The sequence below is a fragment of the Penicillium maclennaniae genome (assembly GCF_028827695.1).
Source record: "Penicillium maclennaniae strain IBT 15551 chromosome Unknown utg000004l:1.0-3007600.0:1.0-3009580.0, whole genome shotgun sequence".
Lineage (NCBI taxonomy): Eukaryota > Fungi > Ascomycota > Eurotiomycetes > Eurotiales > Aspergillaceae > Penicillium > Penicillium maclennaniae.
In genome coordinates, this window is record NW_026623216.1 from 26,106 (window position 1) to 43,510 (window position 17,405).

General features: G+C 42.8%; 4 protein-coding genes across 4 annotated transcripts; 2 read left to right on the forward strand and 2 right to left on the reverse strand.

The window, feature by feature from the left end:
• Positions 1 to 9,504: 9,504 nt before the first annotated feature.
• On the forward strand, positions 9,505 to 10,194 carry N7477_004216 (uncharacterized protein; the record flags this gene model as incomplete). The annotated part of the gene is made up of 1 exon (XM_056965879.1): positions 9,505 to 10,194. The coding sequence occupies one exon, from the start codon at positions 9,505 to 9,507 to the stop codon at positions 10,192 to 10,194; it is 690 nt and encodes a 229-aa protein (XP_056822660.1).
• Positions 10,195 to 10,601: 407 nt separating this feature from the next.
• N7477_004217 (uncharacterized protein) lies at positions 10,602 to 12,314 on the forward strand (the record flags this gene model as incomplete). The annotated part of the gene is made up of 1 exon (XM_056965880.1): positions 10,602 to 12,314. The coding sequence occupies one exon, from the start codon at positions 10,602 to 10,604 to the stop codon at positions 12,312 to 12,314; it is 1,713 nt and encodes a 570-aa protein (XP_056822661.1).
• A 960-nt stretch (positions 12,315 to 13,274) lies between these two features.
• On the reverse strand, positions 13,275 to 14,842 carry N7477_004218 (FAD-binding oxidoreductase; the record flags this gene model as incomplete). The annotated part of the gene is made up of 3 exons (XM_056965881.1): positions 13,275 to 13,405; positions 13,459 to 14,611; positions 14,705 to 14,842. 3 exons carry the CDS (start codon positions 14,840 to 14,842, stop codon positions 13,275 to 13,277), a joined length of 1,422 nt encoding a protein of 473 aa, XP_056822662.1.
• An 877-nt stretch (positions 14,843 to 15,719) lies between these two features.
• Positions 15,720 to 17,331, reverse strand: N7477_004219 (FAD-binding oxidoreductase; the record flags this gene model as incomplete). The annotated part of the gene is made up of 3 exons (XM_056965882.1): positions 15,720 to 15,853; positions 15,920 to 17,141; positions 17,194 to 17,331. 3 exons carry the CDS (start codon positions 17,329 to 17,331, stop codon positions 15,720 to 15,722), a joined length of 1,494 nt encoding a protein of 497 aa, XP_056822663.1.
• Between the last annotated feature and the right edge of the window lie 74 nt (positions 17,332 to 17,405).

Here is a 17,405-nt window from a genome sequence, read left to right on the forward strand (position 1 = left end):
TCCTACGCATAAGTTAACCTAGCTAGGCACGTTCGCCCGATCCTCCCCTTTTAAAGATAATAGGGAATACTTATTAGTTACGCAATCCTATTATAGCCTAGGTTATAATCGATATATCTAATATCTCTAGTAATCTTTAACAGAATACTATTAAGTATATCGAGAATAAGGATACCTATATATTAGGGTAGCAGAGTAATAAGGAAAGCGGAGCCTAGGTGATAGTAATTAATACTATAGCTAATTATTAGTATATCTATCCTATTATAGGAAGCGCTAAGTCCTTTTTATAGCGTATATATACTAATATTACTCGTCCTCGTAAAAACACTTCGACTACGGACAGTAGGGGACGTCCCCCTCCAGCTACTAAGCCTTAAAAAGTCGGAGAGCCCTCAAAGCTAAGAGGTATTATTAGCCTAACTAGGGACCGTATTAATATATATAGCTTTCTTAATAAGGCCTATATCGAAGTAACTCTTATATAGTTATTCGATATATCCCCCGCCCTATAGGTTAAGATATCGAAGTGCCTTTAAAGTGTTAAGCCTAAAAAGGGGAAGAAACCTACTAAGAGAGCAAAGCTAGGACTAGCTAATATTAATATAGTCCAGATTTAACAGTTAATCACACGAGTAAATATAGTTAACATAACCGGGAAAAGACAGACCGAACAGAGCGAGTATAACGACGCTCTTACGTCTCTTTGACCTTTAGCGATAAACCTTTTCTACACTTATAGCTTAGTATACGCGATCTTAGTTAATAATCGTATTTATATCACTAACCTTACCTAGATCCTAGTTAATAGTGAGGCGGCCGCAAATTTAATCCCTTAGGCGCTAATTAAAAAGCTTCGCGCTCGCGTTATAAAACTAGCGGGTGGCACTATAGAATTTACTAATAATAAGAAAGAAGCTATCTCTGATAGAGTGTGGCTCATAGCTACTATTTAGGGAACGACTTATATTATTGCGGCCTTTATTATTAAGGGTCGGCCCGGATTTAAACTATTACTTAGCCGTTACTAGATAAGTAACACTGATATAATTAGATATTATAAGGAAGGCACTTACTCCTTATTAAGTGATAACAGAGAGCGCAATCAGATTATAAGAACAGAAGATATTTATAGACCGGATAAGCTAGTCCTTCCTAAGACCTACCCTACTTAGGTAAATTAGGCCCGTAATATTCGCCGATCAGACGCCGATAGCAGTGACAATAAGTCCTACTCTAATATATACGAAAGCGATATAGATCGAGAGCTAATCTAGGTAATACTTAACTTCTTAGATAAGGATTACTCCGCTAATACAGAGTTATTATTAGGAAATTAGTTACTCTAGCGCCGGGACCCCTGATCCTAGATAACGCCTTAGAGATAAATCTATTGGGGACCTAGATAACGGGCAGTAATATAGCCTATAGAGTGGACCTTACTACCTTAGTTTGAGATACTCCGACCGGGGAAATATACCTTATTAATCACTTATATACTTATGCGACCTTTTAACTTAATAGATAGAATATCCCTTATATATCGTTAGTATTATATTATTTCCTAAGCTTAATTCTAGCTTTATAGTCTATGCCTATATATTAGTTATAACTTAGAGGTAACGCTATAGTCTAATCTGAGGTCTTAGATTATAGCTACCTTAGATTCCCTATAAAAATACGTCCGGAGATAAGTAAGCGTATTCTATGTGATAACTTCGAGAAAATTAGGTTATAGGTATAAGAGAAAAATTAGCTATTCAGTAAAGAAGTGAAAGTAGATAGTAATAAGTGGGTAATACTCGCTTAGGTATTATATACTTAGCGTAATCGATTTATCGAGGATATTCGTGATATACCCCCGACTACGTTATTAATATATCGAATCCCTATATACCCTAACTTTATCCCTTATATAGCCTCTATTCGAAGGTATAGCCCTAAGGAGCTAGACTAGCAGTATATAAATATTCTACTTATAGAAGAGGCTAGGATTATTAAAAGATATCTATCTCCCTAGAGCTTAAGGACAAAGTTCGTTAGGAAGAAGGATAAGAAGCTCCGATTAGTTTATTAATATATACTGCTAAACGATATAACTATAAAGATAAATTATCCTATAAAATAAATTAAACCTATCCTAAATCTTATTGCCTAATCACGATAGAAGTGGTTTTTTAAGGTAGACGTAGCTAATAGATATTAGGCGGTGCCTCTTACTTTAGAATATACCTATAAAACTGTATTTCTATTAATTCTAGGATAATATTGCTACTTAAGAATAGGTTAGGGGTTAACCGGGGCACTAAGGATATATTCTTGTTTAAAGGATTTGTTTGCGGGCCCGATTCCTGCTCTATTCGCTAAGCCTAGACTAAACGGGGAGACTTACGCCTTTAAATACTTCTAGGATAATAATATTAGAGCTTTCGAGATATTTACGGACCAAATTTAGTTTCTGTATAAGCGGTATTTCCCTCGACTTATTTAGGCTAGATTAACACTTAATCCGAAGAAGACCTATTTCTGTATATAACGTACTATTATTCTGGGTTATAAGAGAACTGTCTCGGGGATACGTCCTTCTGCAGATAAGCTACGAGCCTTATTAATATAGCCTATACTAATATCTGAACCTAAATTAATAAGATTTGTCTACTCCCTACCGTTCTTAAAGGTATATATTCCTAGACGTGCAGATATAGTTACTATTCTTAAGGAGGCTATTATTTTAGTTAGGAAGGGGACCACTCGACGAATTGTCGACTTTGTGTGGACGAGACGATAACAGAGAGTCTTCGATCGTATTAAGGCATTCTTTCCTAAGATTGTACTATCGGGAGGAGACCCTTATCTATAGTATTATTTAGCCACTAATACTTTAAATATTAGACTCGGAGGGGTGCTCTTTCAGATACGAAACTAGCCCGTTAATATATATAGTTCCCGAGAGATAGCCGGTGATAAGATAATTATAATATTTATATTATTCGCGTTAACTGGAGCAGAGACTCGGTATCACTACTAAGAAGGAGGCCCTTACTATATTAAAGTATATAGAGGAGACTCGATAGCTTATAGCTAGAGCTAACCACCCAATTATTCTTTATACGGACCATATTGCCTTTAAGACCGTGTTAGGAGCTAATTCAGATGCAACCGGCAGAATTATACGATAGAACTACTTCTTATAGGAGTTTAGATTCTCTATTTAATATATTCCTAGGAAAATATAGGTCGTCGCCGATAGCCTTTCGAGGCTTACACACTGGATAATCTCAGAGGAAGTTAATAAGGATAGATTTAATATCCCGACGATGCCTGTGAAGGTTTATGCGACAGAAGAAGGCGAGCTAGATTTTTAAACTAGACCGTAATAGCAAACTGTGGGAGATCCAGTGGGAGATCCAATAAGAGATCAAGTCTTTTATCCTTCGATGAATAAAAGAATATTTCCTTAATAGGAAACCTTAGGGTATGATATGATGATTGAAGAAGAATTATATTTTTCTTGTAGAGAATTGCGGACATATTTATATCCAATCAACAATATTCTAGGCCTATATTAGACTTGCATTGTTTTAAGTCTAGGCCTGTCTTGCTTTGAAATCAATCATAGTCTAGGCATCATTTTTAGTTGTCAAGGCATCATTAATAGTCTAGACCTATTGTCAAGGCATCATTAATAGTCTAGACCTATTGTCAAGGCATCATTAATAGTCTAGACCTATATCAAGGCATCATTAATAGTCTATCCATAGAACACCTTTTAATAGACCTATTATAATTAGGTGGCTTTTCGTATTTACCTGACCAATTATAAAGATCATAGTCTTCTTGGATGACTAAAGGTAATGCTGACAGTCCTTGATAATGCTGACAAAGATAATGCTGACAGTCCTTAAATATGCTGACACAAACAGATTTGTTTAGTCGTTATCGAGATAATCTATAGTGTCATAATATCGTTAATCGGCTATTAAAATATAACCGTAACCCGACAGACCACAGATACTATCTTATCGTGAAGGATAGGATAGATTTTCTTATATATAGGGAAAAGAAGGGAAACTTTTCCGAATGTATCCGATCCAACTAGGTCCGTGAGGCTTTGTTTGAACTATATAATATTTATAGGCACTATACGACGAGGATTACCCTAGGGCGGGCCTTAGGTAAATATTTCTAGCCGTCGCGGTATCGTGATATTAAGCGTTACTGTCAATCTTACGCTTAATACTAATTAATCGGGCTACGTATCCCAAAAGAATCTCTATATTCGATCTCTATAATAGAACTAATAGCTATGTTTGTAATCGACTTTATTAGACTATTTAACCCTCCTTTAATAGAAGGCCACCGATATATTATAGTTAGATATAATTATATAAGCCGATTTACGTTTACTAAACCTATATTCGTTAATATAGCCTAGGTTACGGCAAAATTTATAGAATCAGATATCGCGATCTTCGTCGGATAGCCCGCAGTTATCTACAATAATAATAGCAGTTATTTCACTAAGAGGGACTTTACGGACCTTCTTTAAATATACGGTATTCGATATATATTAGCCGGAGTTCGCGTACCTTAGTCAGTTAGCCTCGCTAAATAGCTCGTGATATAAGTCCTTCGAATCCTAAGAGCCACTACTACGTCCTATCTACTAGGCTTAGAGCGTTAGAACCTATTTATCGATATTATAACGTAGGCTATTGTTGGAGCATAAGGGGAAAGCTACCACGAAGCAGATCGTGGCCCCTTAAGTCCGTGGGATCAACCTTAGTCCGGCCAGGTCAGTCGGTGCCAGACAAAGGAAGAAGGTCAAAGGTCGTAGGATAGACTATAAGCAGATATAGCCTAAACGAAGGCAGAACCACAGTCCTAAGGATCAAAGGAAGAAAGTAGAACTGACTTTGGAAAGTGGAAAATGACTTGATTCTTTCTGCTAGAAAAGAAGGACATATTTATAGGCTAAAGTAGCCTAGAAATGACGTCTAGAATAACATACAAATACTAGACAGCAACATAATAAAGGTGGCAAAGAAGGGAACCGAAGAAAAGCCAAAAGAATGATGTCAAGAATCGACGGTTTCAGCCACCCCGAAAGCTTCCCCGCAGTATCAGGTTAGCTATTAATTCTTATAAGCTATTAGCCTATAGATTTAGCCCTACCTAGGTATTAATAGGGTTCTAGCTAAACTATCTTAGTCCTCCTCCCTTTAATAAATAGACGTTAGGGGATATCCTTTATTAAGAGTTAGAGCTCGGGAACCCTAACTAGGTCGACCTCTCGCAGAGTTCTAAGATCTATATTCACTAACTAGATTATATCTGGTCCGTTATATTATAATTGTCGCTTAGTAAAAGCGTTAGCGAAATTAAGAAGGGGAATCGGCGAACTATAGCCGTAGGAGACCTAGTGCTACTTCGTAAATCTATCTTAGACTAAGTAAAAGGCCGTAAGCTTAAGACTCAATAGTCCGGCTTATATATAGTCACGAAAGTGCTAAGGAATTATCGATTAGTAAAGCTAGCAGACTTATTATTCGGATTATTTATAGGGAAGTATTACCTCGACTATATTAAATAATTTATACTATATTTGTCCTAGCCTATAGATAAAGTATAAGCAGTAGCTACGTTAAATAAATTATAGTAAAAAGTCCTCAGAGAAGCTACTAGATAAGCAAAAAAGATAACAATTATAAAGAGTAGCACTAAATAGGAATATCCTCACATAACTGACGCATAGTTTTAAAATATAAATCTAATTATATCATAAATATTAATACGATTATATCCTTTACTTTTAGTAACAGAGAGACCTAATTATTTCTTCTTTTATTTTACTTAATAACGGTATATATATTACTTCCTCACTTATCCTATCTACCTTTCTTTATTCACTATCACTTTATATATTCCCTTTATTAAGTTTATTTATATTGGAATATAGACCAATGCTACATAGAAAGATCTATCCTTATATTCAACATATAAGACCAGATTGCATTGATCACGTGACCAGATTTTTCTTCTATCAAAATGATGTTTTGACCACTTCTGATTCTGGTCCGCGGCCCTCCCCCGAACGATAGGCGGGACCACTTTCCTTTAGGGGTAAATGGTCCGCCTTCAGGCATGAATGGTCCGTTCCTTCGGGGGTGCTTTCGGGCATGCCTTGCCCGCGGACTTCGACCATGGTCTTCGGACCCCGGTGAACAGACTTCGACCCTCGGTCCCCTTAAGGATAGGCGGACCACTTTCCCTTAGGGGTAAAATGGTCCACCTTTAGGCATGCATAGCCTGATCCTACGGGGATGCCTTCAGGGTGGCTTAGACCGTCGATCCTTGATATCATTCTTTTCGCTTCTCTTCGGTTCCCTTCTTTGCCACCTTCATTATGTTGCTGCCTAGTGTTTGTACGTCATTTGTATGTTATTCTAGACGTCATTTCTAGGCTATCCTAGCCTATAAATACGTCCTTCTTGTCTAGCAGATAGAATCAAGTCAGTTCTACTTTCCTGAAGTCAGTTCCACTTTCCTCAAGTCATTGTCCACTTTCCAAAGTCATCTCTACCTTCTTCCTTTGATCCTCAGGACTGTGGTTCTGCCTTCGTTTAGGCTATATCTGCTTATAGTCTCATCCTACGACCTTTGACCTTCCACCTTTGTCTGGCACTGACAGACCTAGCCGGACTAAGGTTGATCCCACGGACATAAGGGGCCACGATCTGCTTCGTGGTAGCTTTCCCCTTATATCCCAACAATTTATATTCTATTACTCTCGAATATAGACAGTAAAGGCCTATACCCCCGCTTACCTTTATCTTTAGATAATTTATTTAGTTCTTTCGTAAATTAGGATTACGATCCTAAGCGCCCTTAACCTACGGTCCTATTATCCGAAGTTAAAGTGACAGTCTTATCTTTAACTTATATTATAGATACTTAATCTTAATGCGACACTTTAAACGAGCTTACTGACCCTATTAGCCTTACTGCTAATAAGTTAATATTAACTGTGGCCGCCGCTAAGGTTATTACTAATATAATAGAACGACCTACGATTCCTAATAATATTACGATAATAGATAAGAATAATAGGGATATATATGAAGATCTAGAGAAACCTATAACTAAGAATAACTTATCTGCTATGGTGGAACCCTAGGATACAGTAACGGCTAAGCCTAAGTTAGATCCTGCCACACAGAATACGTCTAGCTCCTTAATAAAGTTATCTAGACTTTGACCCCGCTAAGTGCCTGCCCCCGTTAAGAATAATAATATAATCGAGACTCTATTATCGTAGCTAATAGACCCTACTCTAATTACTATCACTTAATACTCGCGAAGTCGAGTTTTCGCTATAGAGACTATTATGTTAGAGGAGTTATAGGCTATAAGTAAAGAGGACCGGGCGAAAGTTAAATTAATAGATACCTAGCTCTTAGAAGTTATTCCCTAAACCCCGCGTATTAGAGAGACTTTTAAGAAACACTTTAGCGTATTAATTATTTATATTTTTGCTAAGTATTATTATTTATTAGAGGCCACTATAATAGTTAAGAATATTATCTAACCTCGCTTCGATCTTAGTATTAAGAAATCGAACTAACGAGAGTATATAATTACTAAGACCGCTAAAGAAAATCCAGAGACTCTTATAGCCGGTAATAATCTACGCCTACGTAATCGGAAAGGTATATCGAATACCTAGGGGATATCTAGAAAGTTTACGACTCCTAATAGAGCGGACACTATAAAAGCGTAAACTAAGGCGCTAGCACTAATTATTTAGTCTACTAAGGAGATCCTTAATAGATTCTAAGATAGCTCTCGTAATCTTAAAGAGCGTATAGCTAGGGCTATATAAGAAGGTTAAGAGGATACAGAAGAGATCTGCTACTACTCTCCGTACCGAAGCTATTAACTTAACCGTTAAGGTCGCCGCACTATAGCAGAGGATTAACCGTATCCAAACACGACTTACCGCTTATATAAATAGATTAAACTCTATTACTGCTAAGTATAGAATTATATCGGAACGCTTCGTAGTCGACTCTGAAGCCGAAGATAACAACGAAGACGCCGGGAATCTGGAGCCTCCTAATAAGCGACGTAAGCTAAACTAGCGTAAGATAGTAAGGGCAGATAGCTCTGGCTCTAGCTCTGGCTCTGGAAATATGCCTAACCTAGGCCGTGATAGATCTCCCGATGATTATATAGCCGCAGTATGAATTATCTGCAGGCAACGATAATCGGGACTGGCGAGGGGAAGTGGAAATTACGGTCCATATTCTCGAGATAGAAATCATATCATAACTCCTTTTACTTATTGATTGCGATCATATCCCTTTACGTTTTGCCTATGCTATCTTATACTGGAGTGCCCTAATAGGCAAAATTTCTTATGAAATTATGGCTCGGGCCCCAGTGTCGGGACAGAAAATACCATGGGTGTTTTACATAGTTATTACGCTTGTTACGGCCCACTTTGGATACTGCCCACTTAGGCGGTGAAGAGTCCGGAGAAATATGCCTAACAGCACTTAGTCTAATAATTATCCTTACCAGTTTCAAGACATACAATACAACTTGTTTACAGACCACTTTCAAGCCTCCCAAACAGGACGGTAAAGTACTGAACAGTCTTTCCTTGGCGTCAGTGCCAGGTCTAGGTGTGAGTGCTGTATGCAACCGGACGGCCCGTACGTAGCCGTAAATATGACGCATGACTATCTTGAGGACTGCGGGAGAACGTGATCTGGAAGGAGCCACTGTGCTAACCTAATTGGGGATAGAGGGGGTTTTCTTTTGTAGTTGCTTGTTTCCCTCTTTTCTCACTTCTTCCTCGCTCCAGTTTAGTTGCTCTGTTAATGGCACACGAATTCTTCTCTTGGTCGGTAAAATTTTATATGGGCTTGATTGTGCGCGGGACATGGATTTTAAAGACACTCTTTTCTGTGGCGGCCTCTTGCAGAGGACGGTTTTCCTTTGTATTGCTGTCTACTGCAAGCCGCGAGTCTGGAGTTATGGCCAACAACAAGATCTGCTTCGGATTTGGACGAAGCCACTGCATAGGCTCGACGCAAGTAGTTAGGCTCGATCAGGCTAATAGAACTCTGATTGATTGATGATGATGAATACGAGCTATTACGCATTACTGACCGACAAGATACGCTAACTAAAAAGAGCTCTTCTCGAGACGAGAATTTTCGCCACCCGGCCGGAACCGGCCCTGTGAGTAAAGCCGGGCTCGAAGCTGGAATTTTTTGAATGGACTACGTGTGTACCAGTACCACTCATGAAAGGTGGTATGACTTTCAGGGACGAAGCTTTAATGTTTCCCAAGGAGACAGGCTCATGGCCGGGTGTCACGGGTCCCCCGGAACATTGATAAGGGCCAGGTATCGCAACAAGCCTGAGAGAAGTGAAAAATCCCTATTGAATTTCGCCTTCCTGAAGACCAACCTCGAGAGGATTTCAAACTATAAGATGGCGCACACACATCAAACCGAGCCTGATCTCGTTTACCATGTCCTTTTAATGACCTCCCAATCGAAAGGGTCCTCAAGCGAACGGACCGAGAAGGTACGGATTCTCGGTACTTATACGTCCATAAGCAAAGCCAAAAATGCGGCTCATAGTTGTCTGTTCGATGGAGGTTATGAGCGTGAATGGTTTTCAACTTTCCAAACAGATCCCGCGGCGTTGGAGGAACTCACCGCGTCCAAAGGAACGGGACTTGCCCTGCATGCTATCGCAGTAGATGGCACCGTGTTCCGAGTTCGCATTTCCACAACGCCTAACAGTCTTCACCTCACAACAGATAATGAAGATGGTCGAATTGCGACACCTCTCTACTATGTCGTGCAGACAAATGTTCCTTATTGCAGCCATGAGCGGAAACCGGCCTACGACACACACATTGAAGGAACGTTTAGAACTTACGCAGAGGCTAGGAAGTTTGCAAGCACTTTGCTTCTGTCAGAAGAGGATGGGATCGTAACTTCAAGCTACCTAGAATACACCGAGGCTGGTCCAAATGAGACAGATTGCGAATACGGTGAGAATGTCGTCGTCCATGCTACAGGTGCAAATGAGGAAAATTACTTTGTCAGTGTCATCACATGTCAAGAGTTGGAGAGTGTGAGGTTGGCCGAGGCGTCATTCAGAATGGCCTAGTCATCATTCCTAGCAAAAACGTCTTGTCTTGTCATGAAATTGGACCAAATATGTTGGCAGAGCATAACATCCAGAAATTCAAAATAAACGCTATCGTCCGTTTGGATAAGCTTACGTTGAAGGAAAGGATTTTCAGATATTCTAGGTGTGTACCGAGAAACAGTAGCTTAATTAGAGAAGGGCAGTCAGCTGCCGATCAAGAAAAAGAATTGCTGAGAACATCATTCATCATGACAGGTTGGATAACCATCGGCTATGACGGCACACGCATTACACAGCGGGGCCTTGGCACGCCACTACCTGGGATTCCATGGTTGCCTTCATTATCACAATATGTGATTCATGGTGATCTCAGGCAGACTTAAACCGAGCTGATGGAGAAAACTTCAGTCTAAAAACGTTCGACTATGAACTCATTCATGATGGAGAGAAACGAAATAATTCAAAAGGTGCCCCCGGTCAAAATAATCATTGTTGGAGGCGCCGTTGGCGGGATGTCAGCAGCTCTTCGAGCGCGGCGACTGAATGAGACAGCTTCGATCATTTTCATTGAGAAAGATGACCACACGTGTTACGCCAATTCTGGTGCACCTTCCTCGGTGGGTGGTGTGATTCAGACAGATACCTTTCTCATCCACCAGTCACCCACGGGGCTGAAAGATCGATTCAATTTGGATGTGCGTGATAACACTGAGCTAGTCAAAATATCGAAAGAACAGCATTCGATTCTAGTGAGACGATCGGACACTAATGAAATTTATCCCCTGCCGTACGATAAATTGATCCTCGCCCTAGGCGCTTATTTACTTCTACCGCACGTCCCGGGCATCGACAACGCCAACGTGTTCTCCTTTCAAACAATGGCGGATCTAGAACGGATCAATAAGTTCGTTCAAGCAAATCTGTGCCGATCGGCTGTGATCATCGGGGGAGAATATCTCGCTCTAAAAGCTCTCGAGAGTCTTTACCACTTTGGACTTCACGTCAGCGTTGTGCACGCCCAGGAGCGCATCTTTGAAGACTTCGACGTCGACATTGCGAATCTGATACAATCGGAACTCACAAAAAATGGGATTCAATTTTACCGGAATGCCAGTATTCAGAAAATTTGTCCTGGAAATAGTGAAGGTGGCTGTGTCGTGACACTGGCCAGCGATATCAGCATCCCGGCCGATATCATCGTATTAGCCACTGGGCTTACTCCCCGAATCGAGGTTGCAAAAGACTCCGGTCTTGAATGCAGAAATGGAATCTTGGTGAATCCATTTATGCAAACCAGTGATTCTGATATTTATGCGGTTGGTGATGTTGCAGAAACCGAGGCTTCCATCTCGCCTAGGTTAAATTTGCCACCTCTCGGCGGTCCCGCAAGTCAGCAAGGTCGCGTTGCAGCTGATCACATTATGCAAAGAGCATTCCCATATCGGGGTCCTATCGGCACCTACAGCTGCAGAGTACCTCATCTCACTGTGGCTATCATCGGGCCTTCGGTACAGGCACTTAAGAGAATTGGTTTTTACCCTCTATCAGTAACAGCTCATATCCCTGACCACCCTGGGTACTATCCAACATCTCAACAAACGACGGTGAGGTTGGCATTTCAGCAAGCCAGTGGACGTCTTTTGAGTGCTCAAATCCTTGGTCGCTCGGGGGTAGAGAGACGAATTGACGTCGTGTCCACGGCGTTGCAAGCTGGCATGTCTGTCTTTGACTTGGAGAATCTCGAACTATCATACACTCCTGAGTATGGCTCAGCAAAAGACCCAGTCAATATGGTCGGTATGATAGCGAGCAATTTAGTCAGAGGAGACCTTCATGTCGTCTCACCACGCGATCTTAGCGATCACCTGCTCGATTGGCAAATTGTCGATGTACGCTCTGCTGAAAGCTTTGCCACGTGCCATGTTCCATCCGCGGTGAACGTTCCCATTGATGAACTGCGTGAGAACTTGGACAAATTTGACAAAAAACGTCCAATGGTTGCATACTCGAGAGTGGGCTATCATGGCTACCTTGCTTATCGAATTCTGGTACAGTCAGGGTTTCAGGTGGCTAATCTGGACGGAGGCTTGAAATTATTGATTGAAGGAGGCTCCGATATACGCTTGGCGTCGAGTTGAGTCAGTCAGAGTGGCATTATTACAATTCTTTTTCTTGTAAGAATTTAGGTTCGCATGACGTCGAACTCTTTGAGGTAATCAAACCTCCAATTTTTCACTTTCAGAATTAAAATTATTCTGCTACGCTTCGTCGCGGAGGCAAGGCGGATAAAGTATTTCTCTGAGCCTACGCCTACACCCTTAAGAGAATCCCCCGCGCCCTACAGTGCGGCGGACTTTGTAGCCTCGTCTGTGCATTTATTGCCGGACACACCTATATGGGCTAGGATCCACCGGAGTGTGATCGATGTGGGCGTGTTCCGCGACTGGATGGCCCGTACGTGCTTGTAAATGCTTCGGAGCACGTATTGGCCAAACGGTCGCCTCGGGTTCTGCACTGACTTAATTGCAGCCTGGCCGTGCTTGATGCAGCTCCTCCCTCCTGATGGCGCTGGGTCTCATGTTTTGACACCTTTATAGAAATGTGTCTCTTCATAAGCCGAGTATCTACCTTCGTGATGTTTTGTGAAGCTGGTGTTTTAAGATGCGCCGATGAATTACCAGAATTGTGAAGACGACACATCTCTACAAGTTATATATTGGCTCCGTATGGAGACCAAAGTAGATTTTTCAACATATTTCCCGGTCAACAATCTTTTAAAATCTTGTTTTGGGTAATAATCTCCAATCTGAGCTAGAGTGTTGAACAAATGTTGCTTTGGACATATTGAAGCAGGATTCTGCGTTTAGTGGCCAGAGCACATCCCTAAGGTACTTGCATGCTTAAGATTCCATCTCAACCGATAAGAGTTGGCCAGAAGTAAAAAAAAGACAAAGAAGACGACAGGCCGATCCTGCGAATTTGGGTCTATTAGTACTCTGTGTTGATGTTTGAGGTCGTACAATGGTAGAATCCCCACTATTGATGTTCAGGTAAGTAAGATCCGAAGGAAGAATAAGAAGCTCAATATAAGTCCAAATTCACACCGAACTAGCAGGAATGTGCAGGTTGTGCCACTTTTGAAACATGTTGTTAGGATCATAGTGCATTTTCAGCTGCTGCAGGCGAGGCAAATTGTCACCAAATAGCTCTCTAGCATTCGACTCGTGCCCTAGAAGTGTGTCAGGAGATCATTGAACTGCTTGTACAAGGGGCTTATCGTACCAGCGAAGTTAGCGTAGACACCCACCCCGTGCCCTGCGATGATCGCAACACCACCACGCTCTCGAATCTGGCGCAGCAAGGCAAGTTCCCGACGCTTCATTTGAGCGTCAAGTTCTGGGTCATGCCAGCGAAAAATGGTCGCTACGTTGTGATATGCGCCCCGATTGGCATAAGCGGTCGCGTCGAGTGGCACCTCAATGACACGTGAGTACGGTAGCAATTCAAAGAAAATTACACTGCCTTCGACGCGTGGGTACGATTGCATGATCTGGTTGAAATTGTCATAAACATCATGTACGAGTTGAGGGTCAACCGGAAAATTCACTGCTGTGCCACTCATGCACTTGCGGGCGCCAGGGGCAGCGAGTGGTCCAAGGATGGTGTTGATTTCCGGGTACGGCATCTCACGCGTCTCGTTTTGAATAGGATCTAGAGCCAGAAGTGGCGCAAAGAAAGATTCACCGGCGTTTCTGGGGCCATTAAAGAACAACAGGGCGACAATCACCGTAGAGGGCATGGACGGTGGGTGGGTGGTGAAGCCGAGGTACAGGCCCTCATCGCCTGTGGCCTGTAGATCGAATTGGTTCGCAAAATCGACCACGCAGTCCAGACGGTCAGGAGTCAAGTAAATCAAGCCACCGAAGATAGACGAGCGTTGGAGGTGTGCACGCAGGACGAATTCTGTGGCCACGCCGAAGCTCTGGCCGGCGCCCCTAACCGCCCAGAAGAGGTCGGGGTGCTCAGCCACGGACGCCGTCAAGACGAGACCGTCGGCTAGAACCATTTTCACACTGATCAGGTTATCGATGATCAGCCCATGGCGTCCCGTGAGCCAGCCAAATCCCCCGCCTAGCGTCGTTCCACCGACGCCCAAGGCACTTGATGTGCAGCCGACCACGGCGAGCCCCTCACATGCGGCCGCCTGATCGACCTCTCCCCAGGTAGCTCCACTCTGGACAGCCACGGTTCGAGACGCACGATCGACGAGAATCTTCCGCATCCTGGATAAGTTGATCACAATACCTCCATGGGTTGAGGATCCGCCGTCTGTACTGTAGCCGCCACCCTGGACTACCAAAGGGATGTAATGACGGCTTGCAAACGCGACCACCAGAGACACTTCCTGGGACGTGGTTACAAGTACGATTGCGCCCTAGTGGAAGCTGACAGTTAGCCTAGCAAAAACACGAGAAGGCACAATAACGCAGTGATGATCTTAAGGGAGAGCAATGGAGTGCCAGCCTACAGCTTCTTTCTCACAAGCTTCGTTCCACCGACTGATAAGTTCCGTATATCCTTCCTCATCTGGTGTGATAACTGTCGCCCGCGTATCTTTCAGCTCATGTCGTAATTGGAGAGCACGTTTGTATGATAAAAAAGGCATGTTCGATATTTGCTTCGCCGAAAAATATGCGAATACTTGGAGAGATTGGATTGTCCAGGTCCTCACCGCAGTTTTTGTATATTATTATTCCTATTACATAGGGGTCGAACAGGAATTCTTCTTCATTGATCAAACCACCGTGGCAAAGTGGCAACCAAAATTGCCACGATGAGCAACACACAACCCGGGATGGGATCTAGCCCTGTCTTAACTCCAGTGTCTCCTTGTCAAAAAAAATCATCATCGAGATCGTCACGCGCCTTCGAAGATGTCATCATATTATATATGTAACATTCGAGTTCGAATGGTTGTGCCACGGAGAAAGTTGGCTAGTTCCGACATATCTGCCACGTTTTGTCACACCACACGATTAATTGTACTGGCTACAGATTGATTTAGGTACCTATGATATATAAACTTGTTGCGGACCTTATGTATGGTACACGGTCTCGGCTATCACAAACGACGTAGATTCACATTGCATGACCATTTTTCTGCATGCACTTTATACGTTGTGTGATGGTCCGACAAATATTAAAGCAATCTCGTTTCCAGCGGATCCTGACCGTTATGACTGGGCGGATTTATAGAATCCTTGTTCCAAGATTCCCACCACGGCAAGCTGCTGCAACTTGGGAAAATTTTTGCTGAGCTCTCTTCACATGACTTCCAATTTCCCAGCAACTGTGTAGCGGCGAGATCCTACATACTGACGGGAGTCGGCTGGGAAAGGTTGCGAATTATTGTTTGAAATGAACATGGATATGGAGCACGTAGGAGAGTGTCTTTGATCAATAATGACTGGTCTTGACCTCACTGCCTCAAAAATTCAAATCCAACAAATTGGCCGGAGGTCATCTCTCACGCTGGCTAAATCCTATCCAGGAGGTTCAGGCAGTGCTTCGAGGTTGTGCCAATGCCGAAATGTATTTTGCGGATCATATGTCTTCTTCAGCTCTCGGAGACGCACAAGGTTAGGTCCAAATAGTGCCTCGATGGGCAGGTCGTGACCTATTGTTTGTTAGCGGTTGCGGAATTATCAAGTAACTCGTTGCATTATTCGTGTAGGCAGCGTACCCGCATAATTCGCATACAGCCCAACCCCATGTTCGGAGGTCGAATATTGAGATTTCCGAAAGATACCTGCTTGTTCTCCAATGTATTTCATCAAGTTTCTTTGACACGAATGGACACCCACATCAAGATGTGCATCGGACCATCTAAACAAAGAGCTGACATTGAAGTATGGACCGCGACTGGCAAAGGCCATGCTTTCATTGGAAGTCTTCATTATCTCCTTATTTGGCAAAATCTCAAACAGCAATTTGCTGTCCCTGGCCTGTGGACACTCCTTCAACATCTGGTTGAATATGTGGTATATGGATTGCACAAGAGCAATATCCAAGGGGAGTGTAACATTTGAACCACTAAGGCTTTTGCGAGGACCCGTACTGTTATCGACAGGGTATGCGATGTCGAAACTCCCCGAATTCCCATGACGAGGAAGTGTATGATAAAGGTTCAGGAGACCGTTTACTCCATCGTAGGGAATCATTTGTAGATTGTTCGAGATGGGACCTAAAGATAGCAACGGTGAAAAAAACCGCTCCCCAGCGGCCTTGTCCCCATTATAAAAAAGAGCCACTAAAATGGAGCACTGGGACATGGAAGGTTGCATGATAAACCCAAATAAGAGGCCCTGTTTACCATCGTTGAGTGTCTCGAATCGGTTCGTGAATTGGACGATCGAAGGCAACACATCAGGGGAAAAGAGAAGAGTCCCGGCAAACACAGGGTGGTCTTGTTTGTGGGCCCGGAAAGCCAGCTCGACAGCCACACCAAAACTCTGACCAGCGCCTCTAATAGCCCAAAATAGTCCTTTATGTTGTTCATCCGAGGCAGTGACAATACTGCCATCGGCTAAAATCATCCTCGCCCAGAGAAGATTATCAATTGCTAGGCCATGTTGCCCAGTCAACCATCCATACCCTCCTCCCAATGTCGCTCCTGCAGCTCCAATTTGGTTCAAGGTGCTGCCAACAACTGCTAGTCCGTGCTGGGCTGATGCCACATCGATATCCTCCCACAAAGCTCCACCTTGCGCAACGACTACTCGGCGTGCCGGGTTAACGTGAACCTTTCGAAGATTACTTAGGTCCAAGACGATACCACCGTGAGTGGTTGAGGCGCCACTAGTAGAGCAGCCACCACTCTTGATAGCAAGCGGAACCCCATAGCATGTGGCAAAACGCACAACAGTGGCTGCTTCTTCAGCTGAAGTGATTCGGACCACCGCGCCCTGTGAGTGTTAAATCCTGGCAAGAACAACTTTTCGGCTTGTGATAGCTCACAACTTCTGTATCCGACGAGTCATTCCATTGCTTAATACGAGAATCGTAATCATCACATCCCCATGTTGATATATCGGCATCTGTGCCGTTCAACTCTCTCCTTAAGTCAACAATATGAGAAAAGGGTAAGAAGGGCATCGTTTTGTTGATCCGCTCTTCAAGGTGGGTGATGGTAAGATCCAATACGCATTCAATAAGCCGCGAGTCCTACT